The sequence below is a fragment of the Jaculus jaculus genome, chromosome 3 (assembly GCF_020740685.1).
Source record: "Jaculus jaculus isolate mJacJac1 chromosome 3, mJacJac1.mat.Y.cur, whole genome shotgun sequence".
Taxonomy (NCBI): Eukaryota; Metazoa; Chordata; class Mammalia; order Rodentia; family Dipodidae; genus Jaculus; species Jaculus jaculus.
In genome coordinates, this window is record NC_059104.1 from 132,539,673 (window position 1) to 132,564,753 (window position 25,081).

Genomic DNA, 25,081 nt, shown 5'->3' on the forward strand with positions numbered 1-25,081 from the left:
TAAAGAAATTCTTCAGCTTCATGTGATCCCATTGGTTGAGTGACTGTTTAAGTTCATAAGCTACTGGGGTTTTGTTCAGGAAGTCTTTTTCCATTTCTATATCGTGGAAAGTACTCCTATATTTTCTTTGAGTATTTGTCGAGTTTCTGGTCTTATGTTGAGGTCTTTGATCCATTTGGACTTGAATGTAGTGAATAGCTAAGAGCTGGAATCAACCCAGATGTCCACCACTAGAAGAATGGATAACTAAAATGTAGTGTATCTACACAATGGAATTCTATACAGCAGTAAGAAAAAAATAACAATGAAATTTGAGGAAAAATGGTTGAACCTGGAACAGATCATTCTCATTGAACTTACCCAATCACAGAAAGAAAATCGCTGCATAGTCTCACTCATCTATAGCACCAAACCTGAATCTACCCAAGGTGCCTTACATACCCAGTAAGCAGCTCATGGACTAGGCAATAGGATAGGTGGGGAGGGAGGAGAGGGCAAGGGAGGGGGTAGGAAATACAAATCTAGACCCAAAAGGCAATGGTACCATAAAATTCTACATCCTAAAAGGCAGACCAAATGGCTGAACCTTCACCATGCCCTTAGAGGGACTACCTGAGCCACAACACACTGGAGAGGGTATGATGAAGACTGACCTTAATCTTCTACAGCTTCTCTCTCTCTCTTCTCTAACACTTTTATATTAGTTATCTTTTCCTTCCTTTTCTTAGTGGGCACTGACCTGTAACTCCCAGTACCAGCATGTGGCTATCATCCACAATGAGCTTTTAATCAGCAAGACCTACAAGATTTCCTAAAAGAAAGACATATTTCTGTCAGAGTACTTGATGACCCACCAAAGTTAGTGATAAGACCCTACTGCTGAAGACACCTTATGCGGTTGACACATAAAATGGAATGGCATGGCTGGAAGAGAGTCAGTCCCCAGACAGTCCACGGGTCTAGTGCCAGAAGGTGCTACATGGGTGACTGGGGAAAATGACCAATACCTGTCCAAACAACTCATGGTCTAACATACTTAGCAGCAAATAGCCTGTCATGATGTTCACACAAGTGCAATAGTGGCACACAGCCATGGTGGGAAACCAACTACACTTGATTTAGCTAACTGATCCTCTCAGTAGTATGGGAACCATAGCTGGATCTGGGAAACAAGTCAGAACCATATCCAAACATAAGCCTGCTCTCCATTATCACCACCAGTCGTGGGCTACAAGAGGGCCTACACCTATTAAATTCTCTATAAAAAAGTAAGGGTTCTCTCATTTGTCTGGTGCTAACTGAACTCTCCATTGGAGAATCTGCTTCTTTTTTAGATAGACGCAGATCCTAAGGAGAGAGCCACCCCATCATACCTCAAAAGGGCCTCAGCTGAAACTAAGAACATTTGGCGAAACAAGCAAGAGTGCTGTTTTCTTGGTGAACCGGGTACCAGCACAAGGGTGAAGATCAACACAGAGAAAAATCAACTCCTACCAAATCGGATATCCAGAGACCCAGAAGCCCCCAACACCTCATCACTGAAGCAGACCAAAAATGAACCCAACATGGCTCAGGGAAATTTTGCGGAAGAGGGGGCGGAAAGAATGTCAGAGCCACATGTTGGGTCATGATATGCAGACATTTATCCTACCCATAACTGTGGGCTAACTCCACAATGCATGACCCATATACCTCAACAAGGAGGGGCCAGGGAGAGGGGATAGGACATGGATGAGCCTAACAATGGTACCAAATTGACTGTATTCACTGAGTACAAAACTAATTATTAAAAAAAAAGCAAGTTTCCTTTTCACTGGTGCACTTCTTCAGTTTAGTCCAAGGTGCTAATTTACAAACTGCCTGAGATCACGTTGTACCACTGTCCCACTCAAATTATTCTCTTTTCTACATTTGTCCCTAATCTTTTTTGTTTGTTTGTTTGTTTTTGTTTTTGTTTTTGTTTTTTGAGGCATGTTCTCACTGTAGGCCAGGCTTTCACTATGGAGTCTCAGGCTGGCCTCGAACTCATGGCAATCTTCCTACCTCTGCCTCCTGAAGGCTGGGATTACAGGTATGCACCACCACGCCAGGCTTGTCCCTAATCTTTTACTTAACTCTAACCTTTGAGTCAAATCACCTACAATGCATTCTTTATAAGCATAGTTTATCCCCGATACGAACAATGCCTAGGGTACAGAGAAAGAATACAGAATATCTTTAGAATGTATCGAATATTAGGCAGAAAAGTTACATATGAAATTCATCCCAGTTACATATGAAAATACTTAAAACACAAAGCAAAAAGTGATTTCAACTGTCAACATCAAACTGTCCGTGGACAGATAAAACGAATCATTATGATCCTGACAAGTGATTATAAATTAGGGGATACAGAATTATGGCAGCTGTCAGTGGAGACTAGCAAATAGTTTAAACTTAAAGATCCACAAAAACAGACTCCTAGTGCCATATAATGCTGAAACCCTACCAAAAATTGCAACTGAATTAAAGGTTTACGGAAACAAAGGATTACTCAATATTTATTCAGAGGACAAAGGTACATTAGTGAATTGTATTCTGAATAAAATTGGGGGAAATCCTAATTCCGTATTGATGGTGCCATCACCTGTTTCCAAAATTCATGTGTTGAGACTCAATAGCCAAAGTCATAAAGAGGTGAGGACTTTAAGAAGTGACTAAGTCACAAAGAACAGAGCCTGATGGATTGGGTATTAGCACCATTATAAAAAGAAGAGTTCTGCCATATTCTGCTTATGAGCTGAGTGATAAGGCTCCATTCTGGGGTGGACACAACCCTCATACACCAAACTTGGTAGTAACTTGATCTTGGACTTTACAGCCTCCAGGACTGGAAGAAATAAGTTCTATGTTCTATAATTTACCCAAATTTGTTGTTCCTGTACCTAGCTTCATCTAGCCCCCTCCAGCCTAGTTTTGTCCTGCTGTAGCCACCTTCCACATAAGAAACCTAGGACAGATGTGGTAGCACATGCCTTTAATCCCAGCACTCTGAAGGCAGAGGTAGGGGGATCACTGTGAGCTCGAGGCCAGCCTGGGACTACAGTGAGTGCCAGGTGAACCTGAACTAGAGTGAGACCTTACCTCAAACAAACAAAAAAGAAACCTAAGCAAGACCTTTGCCATTGTGATTGTCCTCTGCAGAAGGGAAAGGCACTTTCCTTGTAAGTCAGTCTGGTTCTCACTCTGTTCTCATCTGGAGTAAGGCAGGCTCTTTCCATCAAGTCATGGCATTCTCCCAAAGGCCTAGGATGTGCACCTGGTAATTTGCAGGATGGCAGTCTGTGTTCTAGGCTGTGCTGAGCCTCTACTATTTGTAAATCACACTTGAACTCTGTGCTCTTGGCCATGGACCATACTCTGTAGCCTATAACCCTTTGCTCAGGTTCTTTACAAGGCTCCCCAAAGGGGAAAGACCTAAGCCACATGCACGAAAGCACTACTGTCCTGTGAAATGACAGAACAGTGGGAGAAAATCAAGACCAGTAAGGACTCCTGCTGCAGACAGCTGACTTTGGAGGTGGCTAGCTGTGTCCTTCTCAGCTTGCTGGCCAGCATTCAGTTAGCAGCTGGCCTTCACACAGGCTGGGACCATTGTGAGAGCTGGAGGGATCAGCTCAGGCAGTTCTAGTGCAGGGGAGCTGAGTCTTGCTTCACACCCAGTAGAACCCACATAGGTTTTCCATTTACAGTTTATAGTCTGTCACTATGAATCGTGGAAGTCTCAAACATTTGCTACCATGCAAAGATGTGTCCCAAGAATTTTATTATAAAACAAATGACAGACACTTATACATATATACATTACATTCAAAATATATTACAGCTTTAATTTATGAACAGAAATATCCTGTTTTTTCTTCTTTTTCTTTTCTGGTTGTTTTGCATCATTAATTTGCATTTTTACTTGATCTTGTAATTTCGAAAAGAATGCTTGAGATGACTTTAAGGCCTTGTCTTTTCGTTCATCCTGTAGTTAAAAACAATACATGTTCATGTTATAAAATGTGCTTATGTCATTTGTGATTAAAATATATAAACATATAAACATGAGAAATACTAGCATTATAAAATCTAAGTCAGTTAGCAAAGGACATATCTAATTATTATTCCATCTTTCTTGTATTTTAAGAGAGAAGTGAGAAGAAAGCTTGCTTCCAGACCTCAGGTTACTGTGAGGTCTATGGGAAAGCCTACAGTGTGCTGAAGACTCCCAGTCAGCAGCATGCCCCTTGACCCACAGGTGGCTCTGACACTGAAGCCGGGAGGAGTCCACTGCTTGCCATCTGCATGCTTCCCCCCACCCCCATCCCTGTTAGCTTGTTCTTTCCTTGCCTTACCTTTAACAAGGACACTTTGCCAGTTTTGGTCAGCTGTTTCAGTTTCTCGGAAGCTACTGCTTTGGAGTACTTTCCATTTTGATCTGGGTTGGTCTTTTCAAACAATTTTCTCCGCTTCTCCTTCTCTTTTATTTTCAAGCGCTTCTGGTATTTCTTTTTCCTACGTTCTCGTTTCTTGTCTGTAGCTGTTTTCTCAGCAGCTGTTTTGAGATCTCCAGCTTTATTTTTCTCCTATTTGAAAAAAACAAAACAGCAATATACCAGTTAACACAACCTACCACCAAGTCAAGGAATCAGAACAAACTGCATGGAAGGTGACCAATGGGTTATAGCCCCAACAGTTTTCAAAAGAGCCCCTTCCTTTCCTTCCCTCCCTCCCTTCCTTCCTTCCTTCCTTCCTTCCTTCCTTCCTTCCTTCCTTCCTTCCTTCCTTCCTTCCTTCCTTCCTTCCTTCCTTCCTTCCTTTCTTCCCATCTATCCATCCATCTATCTATTTTCCTGAGGTAGTCATTCATTCTAGGCCAGTCTAACCTGGAATTCACTATGCAATCTCAGGGTGGCCTTGAACTCCCAGTGATCCTCCTATGAGGATAAAAGTGCTGAGATTAAAGGTGTGCACCACCACTCCGGCCAGATAGCTTTATTTTTATTTATTTATTCAAGCAGAGAGAGAGAGAGGGGGAGGAAAAGAGAGAGAGAGCAGAGAGAGAGGGGAAGAGAGAGAGAATGTATGAATATGGGCACCCCAAGGCTCTAGCTTCTACAAATTCCAGATGCATATGCCACTTTGTGCATCTGGCTTTTCATGGGTACTGGGAAATCAAATCTGAGTCATTAGGCTTTGCAGGCAAGTGCCTTAACTGCAGAGCCATCTCTTTAGCCCCCAATTAGCTTTTATATTTTTTAAAAAGAACGAAAGTGGGTGGGGGGGAATGGTGTGGCAGGGCCTCCAGCCACTGAATCAAATGCAGATGTGTGAGCCACCAATGCGTACGTATGACCTTATGCTTGTGTCACTCTGTGCATCTGGCTTACACATGGAATCTAGAAAGTTGAACAGGGATCCTTAGGCTTCACAGGCAAGTGCCTTAACCACTAAACCATCTTTCCAGCCTCCAACTAGCTTCTTTAAAAAATATTTTTATGTATGCACATATTTGTGTGTGTGGGGGGGGATGTGAGATGCACATTTGCTACACATGTACTACTTTGCATCTGGCTTTACATTGGGCCAATGGGCTTTGCCAGCAAGTGTCTTTGGCCACTGAGTTATCTCCTTAGACCTTTAAAGAGTTCTAATTCTAAAATCTCAAATGTGTCCCTTGTCAGAACAGAAAGACAGTTTTATTAGTCAAATTAACAAAGGCAACACAAAGAGTTAAGTTTACCAAGCCCACAGAATTGGCAAAAAAACAGCCTTGGCTCTACCTAAGCTGCTAACAGCCTCTGGGTTAGGTTCAGGGGTCACAGAGATCAAGGGCATAAAGTAGAAGGGAATCCTCCTTGAAGGAAGGACTTTCTTTATTACCCTGAGCTGCCAGCCCATGCTGACAGTCTGTCACCTGCACCACGATGACAGAAGGAGCAGCTGTAGGTATAACACAACATGTGAGAAAGAAAAGGCACTTTTGCTAGCCAGCTTAGAGGTGGGCCTGCCAGAAGCCATCATTTCTGTATAAGGCATGACTTGCAATGCTCACAAGTCAGAAGCTACCAGCATCTGGTACATCCAATATCTTAAATGTCCACATGCTCCATTCTATCCCAGATTTCACTGCTAGTAAGCCTTACATGGGTAAAATAAGGGTGGTGGTGGTGGTGCAGAATACTGATATTAAAGTTGTGCTAGATTTTCACAACATTCTGAACAGAGTCTTTAAAAAGGACTTTTGTGATGATCCTCACCAGTGCGGCTGTCATTAATGCCTGAATAGAGGAGGTTGGTTTTTAAATACCATGTAACTTATTAATTAGTAATTTCATTATGTGCTCACCCATATTCACATGGGTTTAGTTCCAGGACCTTCAGATACTCAATTCCTAACTCCCACATGCTCAAGTCCCTAATATAAAATGAAGTATTTGCACAACCTATACACATATTCTTATATATTCTCAACTGTTTCTGAATCACATGAGACCATAGAACAATGCCAATACTAATCAAGCTGTTACACTTTATTGTTTAGGGAATAATGACCACAAAAATGTCTATACATTTTTAGTGCAGATATACCCCCCCCCCCGAGTATTCTCAATATACAGTTGGTTAAATCCATGGATGTAGAATTCAGATATGGAGGGCTACTGAGATGTATTAGAAAGCAAAGTACAAACAAGGAAAATCACATCAGGTAAGTAGAGATCTTGCTTCTTACCTTGATTTCCTCTGGGGCCAGCAGGGCTGCATCACTGACACTCACTGGTGCTACCTCTTCCATGGTTATAGCTGGCAGATTTGATACAACTTTAATCTCTGGAACAGGCTAGAAAAGAGACAATGTATTTAATGGGAAGTCAGACATGGTGTTAACATATGGTCTATGAAATTCTCTATGGAGCCTCCTTAACATGTTAGCTATGCTGACTAGAACGACTGCAGTGTTGATGAGCACAGGCTGCCGCTGGAATCCTAGGAGAGTTAGGGATAGCAGAGCCTTTTGTAACAAATCCTTTTCCACAGCATTTCTGCACTTTTGTATGACAATTCTACCAGACTGAAATACTATTCCCATATGACACATATGTGATCATTCTCAAATCACTGTGCTTCATAAAATATACTGATTCACTTAGCCCTAAATAAGTCTAAAAGGGCTTATTTTGCCCTTTTAGGGGAAAAAAGCTAGCTATCTAGAATGTTTATCTAGAATGATAAAACTAAGTGGCAAATAATTCCAGCCATTAGAAACCCATTTTCATAGAACATTAACATGAAATAGTATAAGACTGTTTTGAAAAACTAAGGCAGTACTGAAATAAATTAGATCTTAGTTATAAAAAGAAAAGAATGTAACACCAAGTGATAGGCCAAGCGTTCTTGTGCTTTTCTAATCTTGTAAAACTATTTATTTATCTTGAGAGTGTATGTGCGCATGTGTGCACTATGGTACCCAGGTTCAGAGGCTTTGCAGGCAAACACGTTAACCACAGACACACCTTCCCAGCCCTGCTTTTTAAATTTTGTTTTGTTTTGTTTTCTGAGGTAGGGTCTCACTCTAGTTCAAGCTGACCTGGAATTCACTATGTAGTCTCAGAGTGACCTCAAACTTATGGCAATCCTCCTGCCTCTGCAAAAAACAGATCTTAGATTCTAAAGAGAAAAACATGGGTGTGAAAAATATCATTTTCATACACTGGACAACTGTTCAATTATTTCCTAGGAACACTGTGTTCCAGTCTATTGTTTAAAGAGAAGTAGGGTTGGGTGTGGTGGCATACATCTTTAATCCCAGAATTTAGGATGCCGTGGTTGGAGGATCACCAGGAGCTCAAGATCAGCCTGGGGTATAAAGTGAGTTCCAGGTCAGTGTGGGCTAGAGTGAGGCCCTACCTTGAAAAACAAAACAAAACAAAAAAACACAAAACACAAAGCACTATAAAGAGAAATAAGAACACGGAGGTAGTCACAAGAAACAACACACATGACATCTGGGGGGTCAGTAAATATGTTGCAGAGATGCTATGTGAAATACTGACCTGAATACAAAAGAAGAAATATTTACGGGGACCTATAATAGTAATCAATATTTCTGATAAGGAAAAGCTACAAAAAAAGGTCATTTAAATTGAGGCAAACAGACACCAATACATTCACTCTTTCAAATCACAAGACAGACAGTAGTGAACCCATTTTATGCAAACTAGAAGAGGAGGACAATGAATCATCAGCAAATGGCCGTGGAACCATGAACAATGTAGAGGCAGGATGGGGCAGACTGCTCCAGATGAAGAGAATCAGGGAGTGAGGTAGAGGTGTAGCCTGAGAGAGAAGCCAGCCACACAATAAGAGTAGCGTACTGGGCAGAATACATAGAAAGGAGGAGCCAGGAGAGGAGGCATGTGGTGGTTTGATTTAGGTGCATCCCATAAACTTATGTGTTCTGAATGCTATGTTCCCAGCTGATGGAAATTTGGGAATTAATGCCTCCTGAAGGCAGTGTATTGTTGGGGGTGGGTTTATGAAGCCAGTGTCCCCTTGCCAGCGTTTGGTACACTCTCCTATTGTTATTGTCTACCTTATGTTGGCCAGGGGTTGATATCTACTCTCTGCTTATGCCATCATTTCCCCCTACCACGATGGGGCTTCCACTCGAGACTGTAAGCCAAAATAAACCTTTCTTTTCTCACAAGCTACTCTTGGTTGGTTGATTTCTGCCAGCAATGCAAACCCAACTGCAACAGTAAAGTTGGTAGAGAGTAGTGTTGCTGCTAGACATCTGACTGTGTGGCTTTGGCTTCTTAGAGCTGATTTTCAAGAGGGATGTAGAAGGATTTGAGATCTTGGGCTAAGAGACACCTTGCAGTGCTGTAAGTACAACTTGATGGACGATTCCAGTCAGAGTTGAAAGACCTAAATGTAGTAAGAACTAAGTACTGTGAGGTTTGGCTTAAGAGGTTGAGAAAGAGCTTTGCCTGGACTGAGTTAGAAGCAGTCTGTGTGAGAGGCTTGCATGTCCTGAGAACATGAGCAGAGGGATATGACACAGAAATGAAATCTTTGGGCTGAAACTTCTGCCCATTCAGCTGCAATTGAGAGATTACAACCATTGAGAATGGGCCAGCTGACCTGCATTGGGACAACAGAAAGAATGCAGTATTTTGGAGGGGCTGAAGGAGTGTCCTGTTCTAAGTCTAAGTCTGCTTTATTACCCCCTGGGTTAACATATTGGCACCCACCTGATATTAAGGAGTATGAAAAATGCAGGAAAGAGAGGGTCATTGAATTTGCAACAGTCTTGTGTTTTGGAAAAAGCTGTGGGCAGTGTGTAACAGGTTTGCTGGATGCCTGCATGAAGACCTTATGGAGCCATGAGGATGGACTGTGGGTTGCAGGGAAGACCCAGTGGAGAAGCTGGGACCATGAGATGGCTGCTAAGGGGAGCTGCCAGCCCCAGATGAAGTTTTCCAGGACAGTGAGTAGCCTAGCTGGAGGGGCGGAATTGGAACTCCAGAAAATTGTTGCTAGTTAGAATTATCAGACTTGGAGACTTGACACTAACTAGAGTTGTTGGACTTGAAGCTACAGAGTTTGATGTTTGCCCAGTTTAAATCTTATATTGGATGAATATTTCTTTGACATGCCCAATGCCATCTTTTGCAGTATGAGTGTTAATTCTGTGTCATTATGGTTTGTTTTTTTTTTTTGGGGGGGGAGGGACTTCTGCTATTATGGCTCAGCTAAAAGACCTTGGTGGGAATGTTTGAACAGTATTGGGGTTGATTAAAAAAAACAAAACTATAGGGACCTTAAAAGTTGGATGAATGCATTGCATTTTAAATCATGTATGGTTATCAGTTTATGGGGGTCAGGGGTGGAATGTGGTGGCTTGATTCAGGTGTCCCCAAACTGAATGCTAGGTTCACAGCTGATAGAGATTTGGGAACTAATGCCTCCTGGAAGCAGTTTATTGTTGGGGGTGGGTTTATGGGTATTATGGCCAGTGTCCCCTTGCCAGTGTTTGGCACACTCTCCTGTTGCTGTTGTCCACCTTAAGTTGGCCAGGGGGTGATGTCCACTCTCTACTTATGCCATCATTTTCCCCTGCCACTATGGAGCTTCCACTCGAGTCTGTAAGCCAAAATAAACCTTTTTTTCCCCACAAGCTGTTCTTGGTTGGGTGATTTCTGCCAGCAATGTGAACCTAACTGCAACAAAGAAGTTAGCTGCTGAAGGAACAAGAATAGTGTGGCTAGGGGTAATAAGTGAGATTCCCAAAGGACAGTGGTAGCCAGGTCATGCAGGCCCCTAAGGCTCATGGCCTTTCTCTCAGGAACCTTCACAGAAGACCTGCTGGCAAGATGGACTGAGACAATGAAGGGCAATAGGTGGAAGAGTGCTGAAAGGATGCTTCAAACACGTTTCAGGTCACCAAGGTCACATCTGCTCTATCTACAATCTCAACTATGAACATACATACCGGCTTAGGGATGAAGTGGAAGTTTGACAGTGCATCCAGTTTTAGGAAGAGAGAATCCATCATCTTCTGAATTTCTACATGCTCTGGATTTTCTTCTTCTTCGGTTTTTTCCTTAGGAAACAAGGTAAATGTCAGACAAAGGATCTTAATACTGTATCACAGACAAAACCCTCTAGGATACTGAGGGTGCTTTCAATTTCTCATCATGATAACTTTAGCCACAAAGAAACATTCCAGCCAAATGTGGTGGTACTACCTGTCACCCAAATACTCAAAGGGCTGAGGTGAGAGTGATAACATTTTTTTTTTTTAAAGGAGTTTTCCAAAGACAAATTAAAGTACCTCAATGGCCAGGCATGGTGGCGCATGCCACTCCCCCCTTTTTTGGTGGTTTTCTGAGATAGGCTCTCTTTCTAGCCCAGACTGACCTGGGATTAACTATGTAGTCTCAGAGTGGCCTCGAACTCAGGGTAATCTTCCTACCTCCACCTCCCCAGTGCTGGGATTACAGATGTGCACCACCATGCTCAGCTGGAACACACCTTTAATCCCAGCACTGGGGAGGCGGAAGTGGGAAGATCACTAAATTTGAGACCAGCCTGGGACTACAGAGTAAAGTCAAGGTCAGCCTAGGCTAGAATGAGAAAATACCCTGAAGAAACAGACAAAAAAAAAAAAAAAAAAAAAAAAGCGTCATAATAATGCCAGTGCCTACCAGAGAATACAAAGACCACATTTTTGTATTTTAAAACATTTTATCTTTAACTTCATACATGTATATAAGGTATTTGCATCCTCCATTACTCTCTTATCTCTGTCCCACAAAACTTCTCAACTGCAATTGTATATGGACAGTGACTATAACCATAAACACTGACATTTAGAACTTGCAATTTAATTTTGTGGGTTTTACTCATCAACTTCCACCAGGACTACAACTCGAAGACAATCAACAAACATTGGTGAAAAAGTAGAGAAGTAAGAACTCTGTATGTTATTAGGAGGAAATGAAATGATATAGCCACAGGGGTATCACGTTTGGCAGTCCCTCAAAGATTAAACAGAGAATTGTTTCCACTCCTAATGGATACCCAAGAACTAAATTCAAACAGCACACATACAGAGAGCACTATTTGCATTACCCAAAAAGTAGAAACAGGCCAAATGCCCATCAATTGATGAATGAATAAAGAAATTTTGGCATACATACATAAATTGGAATATTAATCACAAAACAGAAAGACATCATTGATGCATGCCACAGTCATGAAGACATGTTAAGTAAAAATGTCCCATTACCATGTAACTCCACTTACATGAAATGCCCAAACTAAGAAAATCAATAGCACTAGTACACACATGGTGGTTGTCTGGGATGAGGGAGATAGAGGACACATCTTATTAGTGGGCATTGGTTTTTATCTGGGGAAGAAAATGTTCAGGGATAATATGGAGGTAGTACTTGCAGAAAACTATACCGAGTGCCTCTGAACTGTTCATGTCATTTCCTCATTCACTTGTGGTTTTTCCAGATAGTCTCATCATGCAGCCCAGCCCCACCACAAATTTATGGTCCTTCTATACCAGCCTTTGGGTTCTTGGATCCAGACATGGGCTGCCATGCCTGGCTTGAGTAGACCATGTTAAAGTAGTTAACTTTGGGCTGGAGAAATGGCTTAGTGGTTAAAGCACTTGCCTGTGTAGCCTAAAGACCCAGGTTCAATTCCCCAGTACCCACATAAGCCAGATATACAAGGTGATGCATGCATCTAGAATTCGTTTGCAGTGGCTAGAGGCCCTGGCATGCCCATTCTCATTCATTCTCTCTCTCTCTCCCTTTCAAATAAGTAAAAAAACTTAAAATGGTTATTTTATGTTATATATCAATGTTGACGTAGGGGGCAGGAAAGAGAAAGTGTTAATGGACTTACTCAAATATTTATTTGGATTGCAGGGACTTTTTAAAAAAGTTTTTTATATATTATTTTTATATATTTATGACAGAGACAAAGAGAGATAGAGACAGAGAGAGAGAATGAATGGGCACACCATGGCCTCTAATCACTGCAAAAGAACTCCATAGGCATGCACTACCTTGTATACCTGGCTTACATCAGTTCTGGATAATTGAACCTGGGTTCTTAGGCTTTGCAGGCAAATGCCTTAACTGCTACACCATCTCTCCAGACCTAAAAAAAATCTATTTAAATTAATGACATTGCAAAAAATCACAGCCATTTTAATTCTACCAAGTCAAGGTACATTTTATACTTCTTCTGAATCCACATATATTCAATTCAACAAGACTCATTTGTGTGTTATCTACTATGACCTTTCTTATTACCTCTAATCTGGGTACCAAATGAGGAAATACTGTCATCTCTAGACTCTACTTCCTAACAGAAAGTGTCTATAATTTCCCTACTAATTAATAGCTTAGAATCCCAAATCCATACCTCCAAAACTTCTGAACTGGCTGTTAACTTCCAAGAGAAAAATCAAACTATGTTTACAGGGCTGTAGAGATATATGTCCTGTCCACCTAGGTTTGATTACCCAGTGACCACGTAAGCCAGATACAAAGTGGCATATGTGTCTAGAGTTTACAGTGGCAAGAAGCCCTGGTGTATCCATACTCTTTCTCTCCCCTTCTCTGCTTGTAAATAAATAAATAAATAATTTAAAAATACATTTAGAGCTGGCATAAGCTACTGCAATTATCTATTTAATTTTAATTCCCATGGTTACCAAATTTTGTATGAATCTTACTGAGTCTCCTCAAAGAAGCTCTATGTTCAGTAAGCACTGATGTAAGCTGAACATACTGCCCTTCAGTTATGGGTTCCAAGGCAGGCAAAAAGAATTTCAATTCAAATCCTTCCAGTTCCTCCACTGTACAATGGCATTAAGGCACTGTTGGCTGTTGCTGCTTGAGTAGCACTGATGGACAAAAATCTGATAGAAACCCACATGGCTTCTACAGAATAAAAACAATGTAGCAACCCTACCAACATACTGATCATATCCCAATAAATCAATTGGAGTTAAGAATCAATTATATAGTCACATTGAGAATATGACCTGGCCATGTTACCTAAGCAGAGATTACTTTAGAATTATTAAGTCCTAAAGACTAGGATCAATGTAATAATATAAAATATCAAAGATTTAAAAATGATTAACAGTATATAATAATTGCTGGAGAGTTAATAATTGTACAAGTGTATGGCTACCAATGTCTAGTTACAGGACAAGCAAGCCTACTTCTCCCATTGAGTAGGAACATTATAATCCTCTCTTCTTTCCATGTTCCCAGTGATGGTTTATGTTGATTATCAACCTGACAGGACTTAGCATCACCTGGGAAGGATGATCTAGATTAGGTTGAGGTGGGAAGACCCACCTTAACTATAGGCCATACAATTCCACTGGCTGGGGTCCTGGACCATATAAAAAGGAAAGAGCTGACTGACCACTAGCATTTATTGCTTCCTCACTATGGACTGCATGAATATGACCAAAGGCCTCAAGCTTCTGCCACCATGCCTTCATCACCAGGATTGAACATAATTTGGAACTGTAAGCTAAACTAAAACCTTTCTTCCTTAAATTGATTCATGTCAGGGATTTTGTTCCAGCAATGAGACACTAACAGACATACCCAGTCTCACAGATCAATAAGGTAACTGGGAGCTCAAGATTAGTTTCAGGATTTCAAGAGTCAGAAAAAGTAGTTTCCCATTTCTATTCCGTTAGCAATTTAGCTTTGTCTTGGAGGTCTCCTTACCTGGTTGAGTTTGATGTACTCCTGCTCATAAATTTCAGCAAGGCTCAACTTACTCTTCTCGTGGTCTAATGTTAATCGCTTTTTATATTCATATGCATCCTCCTTAGGCTTTTCTTTACGTACTACATCATCCCAAGCCTGAAAACCCAAGGGAAGTTCTAACGTAAGTTAATAAAACCAAACATTTCTTTCTAAGTGCATGCAAGAATTATAGCAAAAATTTAGTAAAAGTAATTTTTAACTTTTAAAAGTGATTATTTGGGGATAGAATGCTGCTCAGCATGCATGAACCCCTGGTTTGATCTCCAGCACTGCATAAACTGGGCATGGTGATGCACAACTGTAATTCCAGCTACGTAGTGGGTTTGAGGCCAGCCAGGGCTACATGAGACCATGTCTCAACATAAAAAACAAAAACCCTTGAAGCCGGGTGTGTTGGTGGCATACACCTTTACTCTCAGCACTTGGGAAGGCTGAGGTAGAGGATTGCCATGAGTTTAAGACCAACCTGGAGGCTACAGAGTTCCAGGTCAGCCTGCAAAAACAAAACAAGCAAAACTGAAAACAAAACCCAAAACAAACAAAAGAGCAAAACCTCTTACTTAGCCTAAGTTAAAAAATCAGATCAAGTCCCAACTATTCTTTGATGAGTTATTAACATATGACAAAGTATGTTCTTGGTTTGTTATAGGACATTCTGTGCCTTGGCCAAGAAAAGGTTCCAGATGTGATCACAGCAAGCCCACTAATAACTTTTCAGCAAGATGAAGAAAGGAGATCCTGGGCTGGGGAAATGGCTTAGCAGTTAAGGCCCTTGCCTGCAAAGCCAAAGGCCCTAGGTTCAATTCCCCAAGGCCCATGTAAGCCAGATGCACAAGGTAGTGCATGCATCTGGAGTTCGTTTACAGCAGCATGCCCATTCTCTATCTCTCTGTCTCTTCTTTTCTCTCAAATAAATTAAGACAAATAAATAAATAAATTTTTTTTTAAAAGGAAGGAAGATCCTGGCACTTGTTCTCTCAGGGATAGTATGTGGCTTTCTTGGGTTTGAGCAAAGACCAGGGCTTCCCACAATGAAAGTAGAAGTACAAAGTCTAGTCTTCAGATGTCTTTTTTTTCCCTGAAGTGAGGTCCCAGGATGGCCTTGAAGTCATGGCAATCTTACCTCAGCCTCCCCAATGTTGGGGTTATAGGTGTGAGCCAACACACCCAGCTTCAGGGTTTTTTTTAAAAAAAAAAAATTATAATTTAGAAAACTGAATAAAAATACTATAATATGACCTTCACTCAGCTTTACCAACTGTTAACAAACCTAAAAAGAAATTAAAAAAAGTTCAACTTCATTCTTACTGACCTGATCTCGAATCCTTTGTTTAATGATATCCTCTAGTTGGAGGGTAGTTTCCTCAGTGATCACAGGTGCTAAGAGAAACATACAGTGTATTCATTAGGAATATATGTATTAGACCAGGGATTCTCAAATAGTGGTTATTGGAACCACAACATTTGTAAGCATCTGTGAACTAACTAGCTAAAATTATAGATTCTGGGGCTGAGAAGATAGCTCAGTGGGTAAAATGCTTGCCTCACAAGCATGAGAACCTGAATCTCCAGTATCCATATAAAAATGTTGGCTGTAGTAGCACATGCCTGCAAATCCCACTGCTGAGATAAAGACTAGCTCAGTCAGTCTAGTCTAATAGGTGAACTGCAAGCCAAAGAGAGACAAAAGAAGGCCTGCATATCTGAAGATGACAACTGAAATAGTAATCTGCCCTTCAAATGCTCACATGCACACATATGAACATGCATACATACACATGCAAAAAAAATACATATTCTATGGCTGACCCTATACCTCCTAAATCAGACAATGGAGGAGGTGGATTGCTGTGCTTAAGTAAGCACTCTAGAGTTGGAGAAATGGCTCAGTGGCTAGGAGCCTGTACAACCATGTACAGGAAGTACAACCATGAGGTTATTGAGGAGGTTTGAGAAAGTATGACCCCAGAACTACATAAGCAGCTGGGCGTGGCTGTACACATCTATAACCCCAATCCCGTAGGCTAGCAGAGATCTGAGAATTGCCAGACTTGTGAAATTCCAGGATCATCAAAGACTGACATTTTAGTTGCAGAACAGAGAAAACAGGCAGAATTGAGCTTGCAGCCTCCTACCTGCCAGCTGGCTTTCCTCATACCAGAAAGTGTGATGCAAGCTGCTGGAGGAGAAAAGCCATGAACAGTCCCATTCAACTGGGAACCCTGTGAATTCCACAATTGACTTGCCAGGAAAGAGATGCCCAATTGGTACAATAGTGGCATCAATGTTATAGGAGTAACCAACTGCTTTCTGAGGCCTACTCTACAGGAAGGATTGTATGCCTAGTATTGTAAACCTGGTCAAATGCCTATGGCAAGTGATGGACATAGGCCCTAGTGGGGAACCTGCTACTGTGGTTATGCTAAATGAACAGCATGTCAAACTGCTTTTTAAGTATCTATGTTCTCATAGATAAGTACTACTCAAAGCCTTGATCACAGAAGTTTCTTACTACAATGGGTTGATGCACATCTGACAAAAATGCCCAGAATAAGTGACAACTGTGTGTTCACCTTCAAACAAGACATCTAAATCATCCCTTCCAAGGCTCAGGGAACCTCATGGAGGAGGAAGGAGAAAGAATGTTAGAGTAAGAGGATGGAGAGGAGAACTATGAAATGCTATCTTCTGTGGCTTTTATACTCATGTACTCACAGCAGCTATGGTACCTAGCACTTGACTGAGTCTGTCAATACCTCATCAGCAATGGGGGAAAGATACACAAGACCCTATACCTCTCCAAGTAGCTAATGGCAGCAGGGAGAAGGGAAGTTAGGTTCATTAGTGGCACACCCACTAGTTAAGGTACCCATTCTACAGTAAATAACCTTCCAGCCATTATCATGAAAGCAACCTTAATTTATCCCAATGATTAAAAAAGAGAGGGGGGCTGGAGAGATAGCTTAGCAATTAAGTGCTTGCCTGTGAAGCCTAAGGACCCTGGTTCGAGGCTTTATTCCCCAGGACCCACATTAGCAAGATGCCCAAGGGGGTGTACCTGTCTGGAGTTTGTTTGCAGTGTTGGAGGCCCTGGTACACCCATTCTCTCTCTCTACCCACCTCTCTCTCTCTCTCTCTCTCTCTCTCTCTCTGTCACTCTCAAACAAATAAATAAAAATGAACAACAACAAAAAAAATTTTTAAAAAAGAGAGGGGAATTAATAGCCAAGAAGGATATTAATGGGAGGGGGAAGAAACAAGAGAGGGTAAATGATGAGGAATAAGATCAAAATATATTATATACATGCATGGGAATGTCAAAAAATAAACATTAAAAAGACTCCAACTCAAGAACGGGTAGAAGAGCAATGGAGTGAGACACCCCATGTTCTGCTCCAGCCACAAAGGAGTGCATGGGACACCATAAGGACATATACATGTGCATACACCACCTCAAGTTTAAGAACTATAAACTATAATATGTGAGTGCTAAGCGGCCAACTCATGGCAATCCTCCTACCTCTGCCTCCCGAGTGCTGGGATTAAAGACGTGCGCCACCACGTCCGGCCTTTCTCAGTCTTTTACCAAACTAAAATGAAAACTCATTTGGACTTAATGATACAAGAACAAACTTAACGGCCTGGGCTTCAGGCCACAGTTCACAACTTATCGTGACATCAGCAACTTACCTTTTAATGGCTAGAGGGACCTGTGGCACATACACAATCATAAAGATCCAGAGGGGACAGAAGGCAAAGATGACAAGATGTTACTAACTTAGTAAATCCAGTTGAATGCCATAAAAGATGTTTGATATCCTTTTTTTTTTTTCTTTCAATTTTCCTGTGTGCTTGCAAGTTTGTAAAATACAAAGTGGGGGAAAACAAATTTCCAAAATCTTTTAATGAAATAAAAACACAAAAAATTCATAAAAGCAAGCACTTTGTAAAAGCACAGCAGGCATCATACCCATCCGAACAGCGTGGTCAAAGTGGAGGGTCTCTTCCAGAAGGCTATTCTCTGGGCGCTTCTGTGCTGTCACTTCTCCTTGAAGCTGCCAGGGCTTTTTTTCCAACAATTCTTTTTCTAAAGATGCGATTTTTTCATTCATCTAAGAAAGAGACAAAAGTTATTTTAAAATTTCATGCATAAGGTATACCCAGAAGTACTTGGGTATATCTCTGAGCTGTACTCTATTCAAATGATCTCAATATTCACAAGCCACTATAAATTTTAATTATTATAGTATATTCAAGTTATTTTTGTTTGGAATTAATAGTTGATGAAGTCATTGATACCACATTGTATTTTTTTTTTTAATCTCTAGCTTTTAAAAGACAAAATATATATCCAGTTTTTTTCAACCACCTTATAGAATTCTTTTTAAAAATATTACTTGGTTTTGAGAGAGAGAGGAGCGGGGACGGAGAGAATGGGCATGTCAGGGCCTTCAGCTGCGATGAACAAACTCCAGACACATGCGCCCTTCTGTGCATCACTGTGCATCTGGCTATGTGGGACTTGGAGATTTGAACATGAGTTCTTAAGACTACAGACAAGTGCGTTAACCACTAAGCAATCTCTCCAGCCCCAGAATTCTTTTATTTTTCCTAATAGCTCTTCCATTCCTGTTTGGTTATTTTAGTTATTTTCTGCTTATATTAATGCATTCATCTTAGATTCTCTCAAATCATAGAAGACATTTTATCTTATTTCTGATTTTAAGGGGATATTTTTAAATTTTTGTCTTTAAGACAATGGCAACTTTTGACAAGATCCATTTGTATTCTACTGAATTTAATAAAAAAAGGAAATACTGAATTTTCAAGTCATTCTGACATACAGGGCACTGATCCCTTTTTACTCCTCAGCATCTTAAAGCCAAATCAATCAAAAGAATAAAGGCCATTCAATTGTGTGGCATTATTTTTTCACTGCACTATTTGGACTTTTGTATCACTATTCATAAATGAGACTTACTGTGTCTGACTTTACATAGGTACTAAGGAATTGAATCCAGGCTGGCAAGCTTTGTAAGCAAGCAACTTTAACCACTGAGCCATCTCCCCAGCCCTTGCAGGATTGATATAATTTCCCAGTATAAAACAAAACTTTCTTTTTCTTTGGGAGGAAGAGTATGAGTGAGGTGGGAGGATAATGGAGCACTAACTCATAGCAAGGTTATTTCTGTTAAATTTTCTATCCCTACCAGGGACAGTATGACAACAATGGATTGAATTTAAAGCCTCACTTCTTCAATTCTTTTGAAAATCTTGGTATCTTTTGTTATCTACTGGTTCCTTTTCTTGTGTGGTATAATTTTAAGGATAAGCAATGGCAAAACTAAAGGACTGCAGCCACGCTCCATCTATCACAGATTATTTATCATCTGTCAGGAGAACTTTGAAGGGATACACCTCCAGAGCAGCTGAAGCAGTTCCAAGAAGCAGGCATAGGGTGGCAGAGGAAAGACATGCCCCAGACACAGAACACTAGCACAAAGAAAAGACACACGATTTTATACCTTGGCCTCCAATTGAAAGCCAAAGGATAGGAAATGTAGGCATTCCACTTTCATAAGATGTTATCTCTATATAGTATATAGTCTTTTTGCTTTTTGAGAGAAAACATCTTGGTATGTAGGCCAGGCTGGCTTCAAACTTGAATCAATCTTCCTGCCTCAGTCTCCCAAGTGGTAGGATTACAGGCATGTACTACATGCCTTTGCTCAAGTGTGTATAGTCCTTAGAGAGCAAGACCTTGGCCTTTAAAAGATAGCAATGCCAATAGGAAAGAGCAAGTAAGTTTGTTAGTCTGTGAGCTCCTGTCATGTAAAAGACATGAAAATATTCCTAATTGTTACCTTCTCCTGCCTTTTTTCAAAAGAGGATTTTACTTCATCAGAATCTTCCTTCATATTTACAATGCCTGCATCTTCGGTCTTGTCATCATCTGGCAAAGCGAAGGTTACTTTTTTCAAGCCTTCTTTATGTTGCCTACCATCCTCACTTTCTTCAAGATCATTATCTTCATCCCTACAATACCAAAATCCTTATAAAAGGAAAAACACTACTTTCCACTACGTATACAAAAATAAATATTCCGGTAAGTAATAAAGTTCTGCTGTAATGCCATCAAATATTCAGAACTTCCAAAATCTTTTTTTTTTTTTTAAAGTAGGGTTTCCCTCTAGCCAAGGCTGACCTGGAATTAACTATGTAGACTCAGGGTAGCCTTGAACTCATGGCAATCCTTCTACCTCTGCCTCCCAAGTGCTGGGATTAAAGACATGTGCCACTATGCCCAGCCTGAAGTCATTTTCTAAAGAACTGAAGAATTATTTAGGTGAAATGCTATATAGAAATATATATATAGAGAGAGAAAATTGTCTGATATATGCAAAGGCACTATTCTCCAATCTAGAATACAAAATTCTTATTTCATAAGAAGAATACTACAGGATTTTTATTCATTCAAATACCAAACCCAAGCTTCTTCCTTATAATAAATGTTTTATTACTATTGTTAGTGATTTATTTTCATTAGATGAGTACTGATATCCCTTGGAATTCAGAGACTTTTTTACAGCTATCTTGAGAAGATCTGAGATTAGAGAAATTATTATTTGATTTTAGAATCTAACTTCTTAGACAAAGATATCTGATAACCATAAGTACATATACATGACTGGGCAATTCTAGTTTACAAAGTAAAGGAAGACTGGAAACACTCACGTTTCAGAAATGCTTTCCTCTGCTGCTACTTCAGCAATTTCCTCACCATTTGAATCCAGCTCATCATCAGGAACACTTGCTATGTCATCATCACTTTCAACTGGATCAAAAAAATCTTTGTACTTCAGATTTCTGGAACTTTTAGTTGACTGAAATAAAAAGTTTAAAGATATGAAAATATATAAAACCACCCATATGAGCATACATACTGCTTTCTGACTTTAAAACTACCAGTCAAAAATAGTTATTAGAAGAACTAGCAACTGCCATAAAACCATTAAGAACAGAAATTTAACAAACTTAACGGAAGTATACATCCATTTATAACAGATTAAAAGAGCACACTATCCCCTATCTCAAGACTTTGGAATTTTTTTTTTTGTTGTTGAGACAGGGTCTTACTATGTAGCCCAAGGTAGCCTCAAACTCATGATTCTGCTATAGCCTAACAAGGGCTGGGCTTAAAGTTGCATATCACTAACCCAGTGTTCACAATTTTCTTTAATTTCTCCAGTTATTTTCAATTATCTAATGCTTCATTGGTACCCTTGCGAATTTTTAATTTAAATTTCTCCTAGGAAAATAAAACATCTAACTTAAGGAGAAAGGAAATTTCTTTCTTTCCCTCTCCTGAAACCTTACCTTACGTTTATGGTGTCCAAACAGTTCTCCTTCACCTTCATCAGAGTCAATATCTTCAAAAAAGTTAATCTCTTCCTCCTCTTCAGCATCATCTCTGTTTTGCTCTTCTTTTTCCATTTTTTCTAAAAAGCTCTCCATTTCAGATAGTTTGAAGAATTTATCATCAACTACAGACTTTTCTCTCAGTCTTAAAGGAAGTTTTCTTTGTATCTTGTTTTGCTGTTCCAATTTGCTAATGTCAAAGTCAAGGTCAGAATCCTCATCACTGAAAACAGGGCTTTTCTTCAGATCCAACTTGGTTGAGTTTTTCGAGATCTTGCCACCTTTAGGACAACTGTCACCTACACCTGACAGTTCCTCCTCCTCAAAATCCTGCTCTAGGTCCTCTGGGCCATCAGGCTCTATCTCCGAGGCATCCTCTTCATACTCATGGTCTTCATTCTCTGGGAGAAGACTGATATCTTCATCCTCAACTGTCTCACTAATTGCACTCTGGAAGTACTGTAAAACTGGTTCATTCTGCAGCTCAAGTTGCTGCCAAATCTGCTCATCATCAAAATTGTTTATCACAAGTTTTTGTAAAGGACTCCCAGAGATACTCCCACTCTCTAATATTTTATTGAAGTCATAAAGAACCTTGGTTAAAGAAGTGAAGTTTGATGCTAATCCATCTTGAACCCTATTGAGAAAAAAGATTAAATGAGATAAAATTATATGCAATGCTTTCAATTAAAAGAAAAGCAAAATGCCCAACTCATATATAAAGTAAAATATAAATGAAATATCCATTTTATGTACAGATTCTTGGGAGACAGAATGATACAAAGAAATGTCAACTAAGAACCTGAATTTGCTCTATAGCCTTTAGGCAAGAAAACTACTACATATCTACTTGTCTAGACACAAGGTGCATCAGCTTAAAATTCTCAACCCTATTACATTACATACTACTGTATTCATTTGGCAAGTGGTCAACACTGCTTGGGCTAAAATGGCTCAGGGAGGTCTCTTTTTTAAACATTATTTATATGCATGGAAAGAGAGAGAAGACAGAGGGCATGGGCACGCCAGGACTTCCAGCTGCTGCAAATGAACTCTAGATGCATGCGCCACTCTGTGCATCTGGTTTTACGTGGGTCCGGGGGAATCAAATCCAGGTCATTAGCCTTTGCAGGAAGGTGCCTTAACTGCTGAGGCATCTCTCCAGTCCATCAGGAAGGCCTCTTTAAGTATGCAATATCGAAATGAGACTATCAAAGGACAGGAAATATGTATCCTGGACAGAAGAAATAATAAGAATAAAATCTATTAAAATGGAAATGAGGTTTGGGAGTTAAGTTTATGGTGAAAAAGGCAAGATGAGATTAGAGAGGCTAGAGGGGAGCCAAACCATGCAGGGTTCAGAAGTTAAGAATTTTCCATTTTGCTGGGCATGGTGGCTCAAGCCTTTAATCTCAGTAATTGGAAGCCTGAGGTAGGAGGATCACTGTGAGTTCCAGACCACCCTGGGAGACCAGTGAATTCCAGGTCACCCTGGACTAGAACAAAACCCTACCTCAAAAAAATTTTCCCATTTTAAGTGTAATGAGAAAATACAAGGATTTATGCTTAAGAATAAAATAATGATTTACACTTTGGAAAGATTACCTACAGAGGAAGAAGAATGGAGGGAGCATGATTAGGAGGTTGAATCAGCATTCCAAAAAAGGACAATGGAAGTTTATGTTGGAGTCACAGCACTGAATAATATGGCAAGAAGTTAGATCCTAAGTAAGGTTTAGAGATAGAGCTCAAAGGATTGCTAAAGAAGCAGATATAAGGCTGGAGAGATGGCTTAGTACTTAAGGCACTTGCCTGTGAAGCCTAAGGACGTAGGTTTGATTCCCCAATACCTATGTAACCCAGATGCACAAGGTGGTACATGTGTCTGGAGTTTGCGGTGGCAAGAGGCCCTGTTGTACTAGTTCTCTCCGCCTCTTTCTTTCTCAAATAAATATTTTCTTAAAAAATAATAGAAGGTCTACGGGCTGGAGAGATGGCTTAGCGGTTAAGCGCTTGCCTGTGAAGCCTAAGGACCATGGTTTGAGGCTCGATTCCCCAGGACCCACGTTAGCCAGATGCACAAGGGGGCGCACGCATCTGGAGTTTGTTTGTAGTGGCTGGAGGCCCTGGCGCGCCCATTCTCTTCCTCCCTCCCTCTCTACCTCTTTCTCTGTCTGTGGCTCTCAAATAAATAAAATAAAACAAATAAAATAAAACAATTAAAAAAAATAGGAAGTCTAGTTATTGAAATGACAGACGTTCCATTTACTTAGACAGTGAAGGTTTAGCGAGTGGAATAACTTCAGGAAACAGCAGGATGCAGGTAGGTAAATAAAAACACTTCCATTTTGGACACTGAATTTGTGATGCTTAGATTATGAGGCTTCTGAAGATAGGAGTGTGGAGCTCACGGGGAGATTGGGCTTGAAATGTACACTTGGGGCACAATTTTATAGATATTTGAGGTTTTCCAGTTAAATGAGTACAAAATGCTTGTGCTGAGAAGAGAGGTTAAAATTAGCTCTACTTCTTGCTGACCTGGAACTCAACCTGTAGTCCTAGGTTATCTTCGAACTCACGGTGATCCATCCTCCTACCTCTGCCTTCCCAGTGCTGGGATTAAAGGCGTGTCACTACCACGCCCGACAAGTTCGTACTTCAATAAAGCTTCAAGACAGCTAAACAGGGTATTTGGGGGACCCACGCTGAGAAAAAGCATTCATCATGTAAGGTCAGGCAGGGGTGTGGCCTAAGCCCTTTATTTGATTTCAATAGTACAAAACTACGAGATCTATATTATAGGCCATGGAAGCATTAACTTCCCAATCGGGAATTTGCCAGCAGCCTGCAACCCAAGCCCACGTGCGACCTGGGCAGCTCTCTCACCCCTAGATTCGTGCACTTACGTGAGGAAGCACTCGGGCCGGCTGGTGGCTTGGGCGACCTCCCTTAGACAACGCTCCAGGGTCCTTTTACGCCAAACGCGAGGCGCCATCGCTGTCAGCAATAGCCCCACACGTGAAGGAAGAGCGCTTAGGAGACCGGAAGCCTAACCACGAAGACGCACCGCGGGCAACCTGCAGCTCCGCGCCAAACGTTCCGCTTCGCACGGGTTCCAGAGCCACGCTCAGCCGGTGCCATGGCAACGCCAAAGCTGTCCTTTGGACTTGCGTGAGGGGACGGGGCCGGAAACTGAAATCACTAATTGGTCAGCCCCGCGTCTTCGCACGTTCTCCAAACATTCTGTTTGATATTTCTGAGGTGATAGCTTAGGTACCTCGACAACGCAGTAACGGAAGTCCGGCCGCCCCCGA

The 25,081-nt window shown here is 40.8% G+C and overlaps 1 protein-coding gene across 1 annotated transcript; it reads right to left on the reverse strand.

Moving 5' to 3' along the window:
- Positions 1-3,825: 3,825 nt before the first annotated feature.
- Mphosph10 (M-phase phosphoprotein 10) lies at positions 3,826-25,016 on the reverse strand. The gene is made up of 11 exons (XM_004658135.2): positions 24,674-25,016; positions 21,726-22,404; positions 21,084-21,232; positions 20,213-20,384; positions 18,319-18,460; positions 15,661-15,728; positions 14,307-14,444; positions 10,520-10,630; positions 6,758-6,865; positions 4,380-4,610; positions 3,826-4,009 (listed from the first exon to the last, which is right to left on the reverse strand). The coding sequence occupies exons 1-11, from the start codon at positions 24,760-24,762 to the stop codon at positions 3,860-3,862; spliced, it is 2,037 nt and encodes a 678-aa protein (XP_004658192.2). The 5' UTR covers positions 24,763-25,016; the 3' UTR covers positions 3,826-3,859.
- Positions 25,017-25,081: the final 65 nt, after the last annotated feature.

What these genes read in the sequence shown, in the direction of transcription:
- Mphosph10 (XM_004658135.2), bottom strand. Translation starts at nt 24,762, where the DNA reads ATGGCGCCTCGCGTTTGGCGTAAAAGGACCCTGGAGCGTTGTCTAAGG. An exon ending in CGGCCCGAGTGCTTCCTCAC is followed by an intron (nt 22,405 to 24,673) that starts GTAAGTGCACGA and finishes TTTTCTCAATAG; the next exon opens with GGTTCAAGATGGATTAGCAT. An exon ending in AGTACATCAAACTCAACCAG is followed by an intron (nt 10,631 to 14,306) that starts GTAAGGAGACCT and finishes TTGTTTCCTAAG; the next exon opens with GAAAAAACCGAAGAAGAAGA.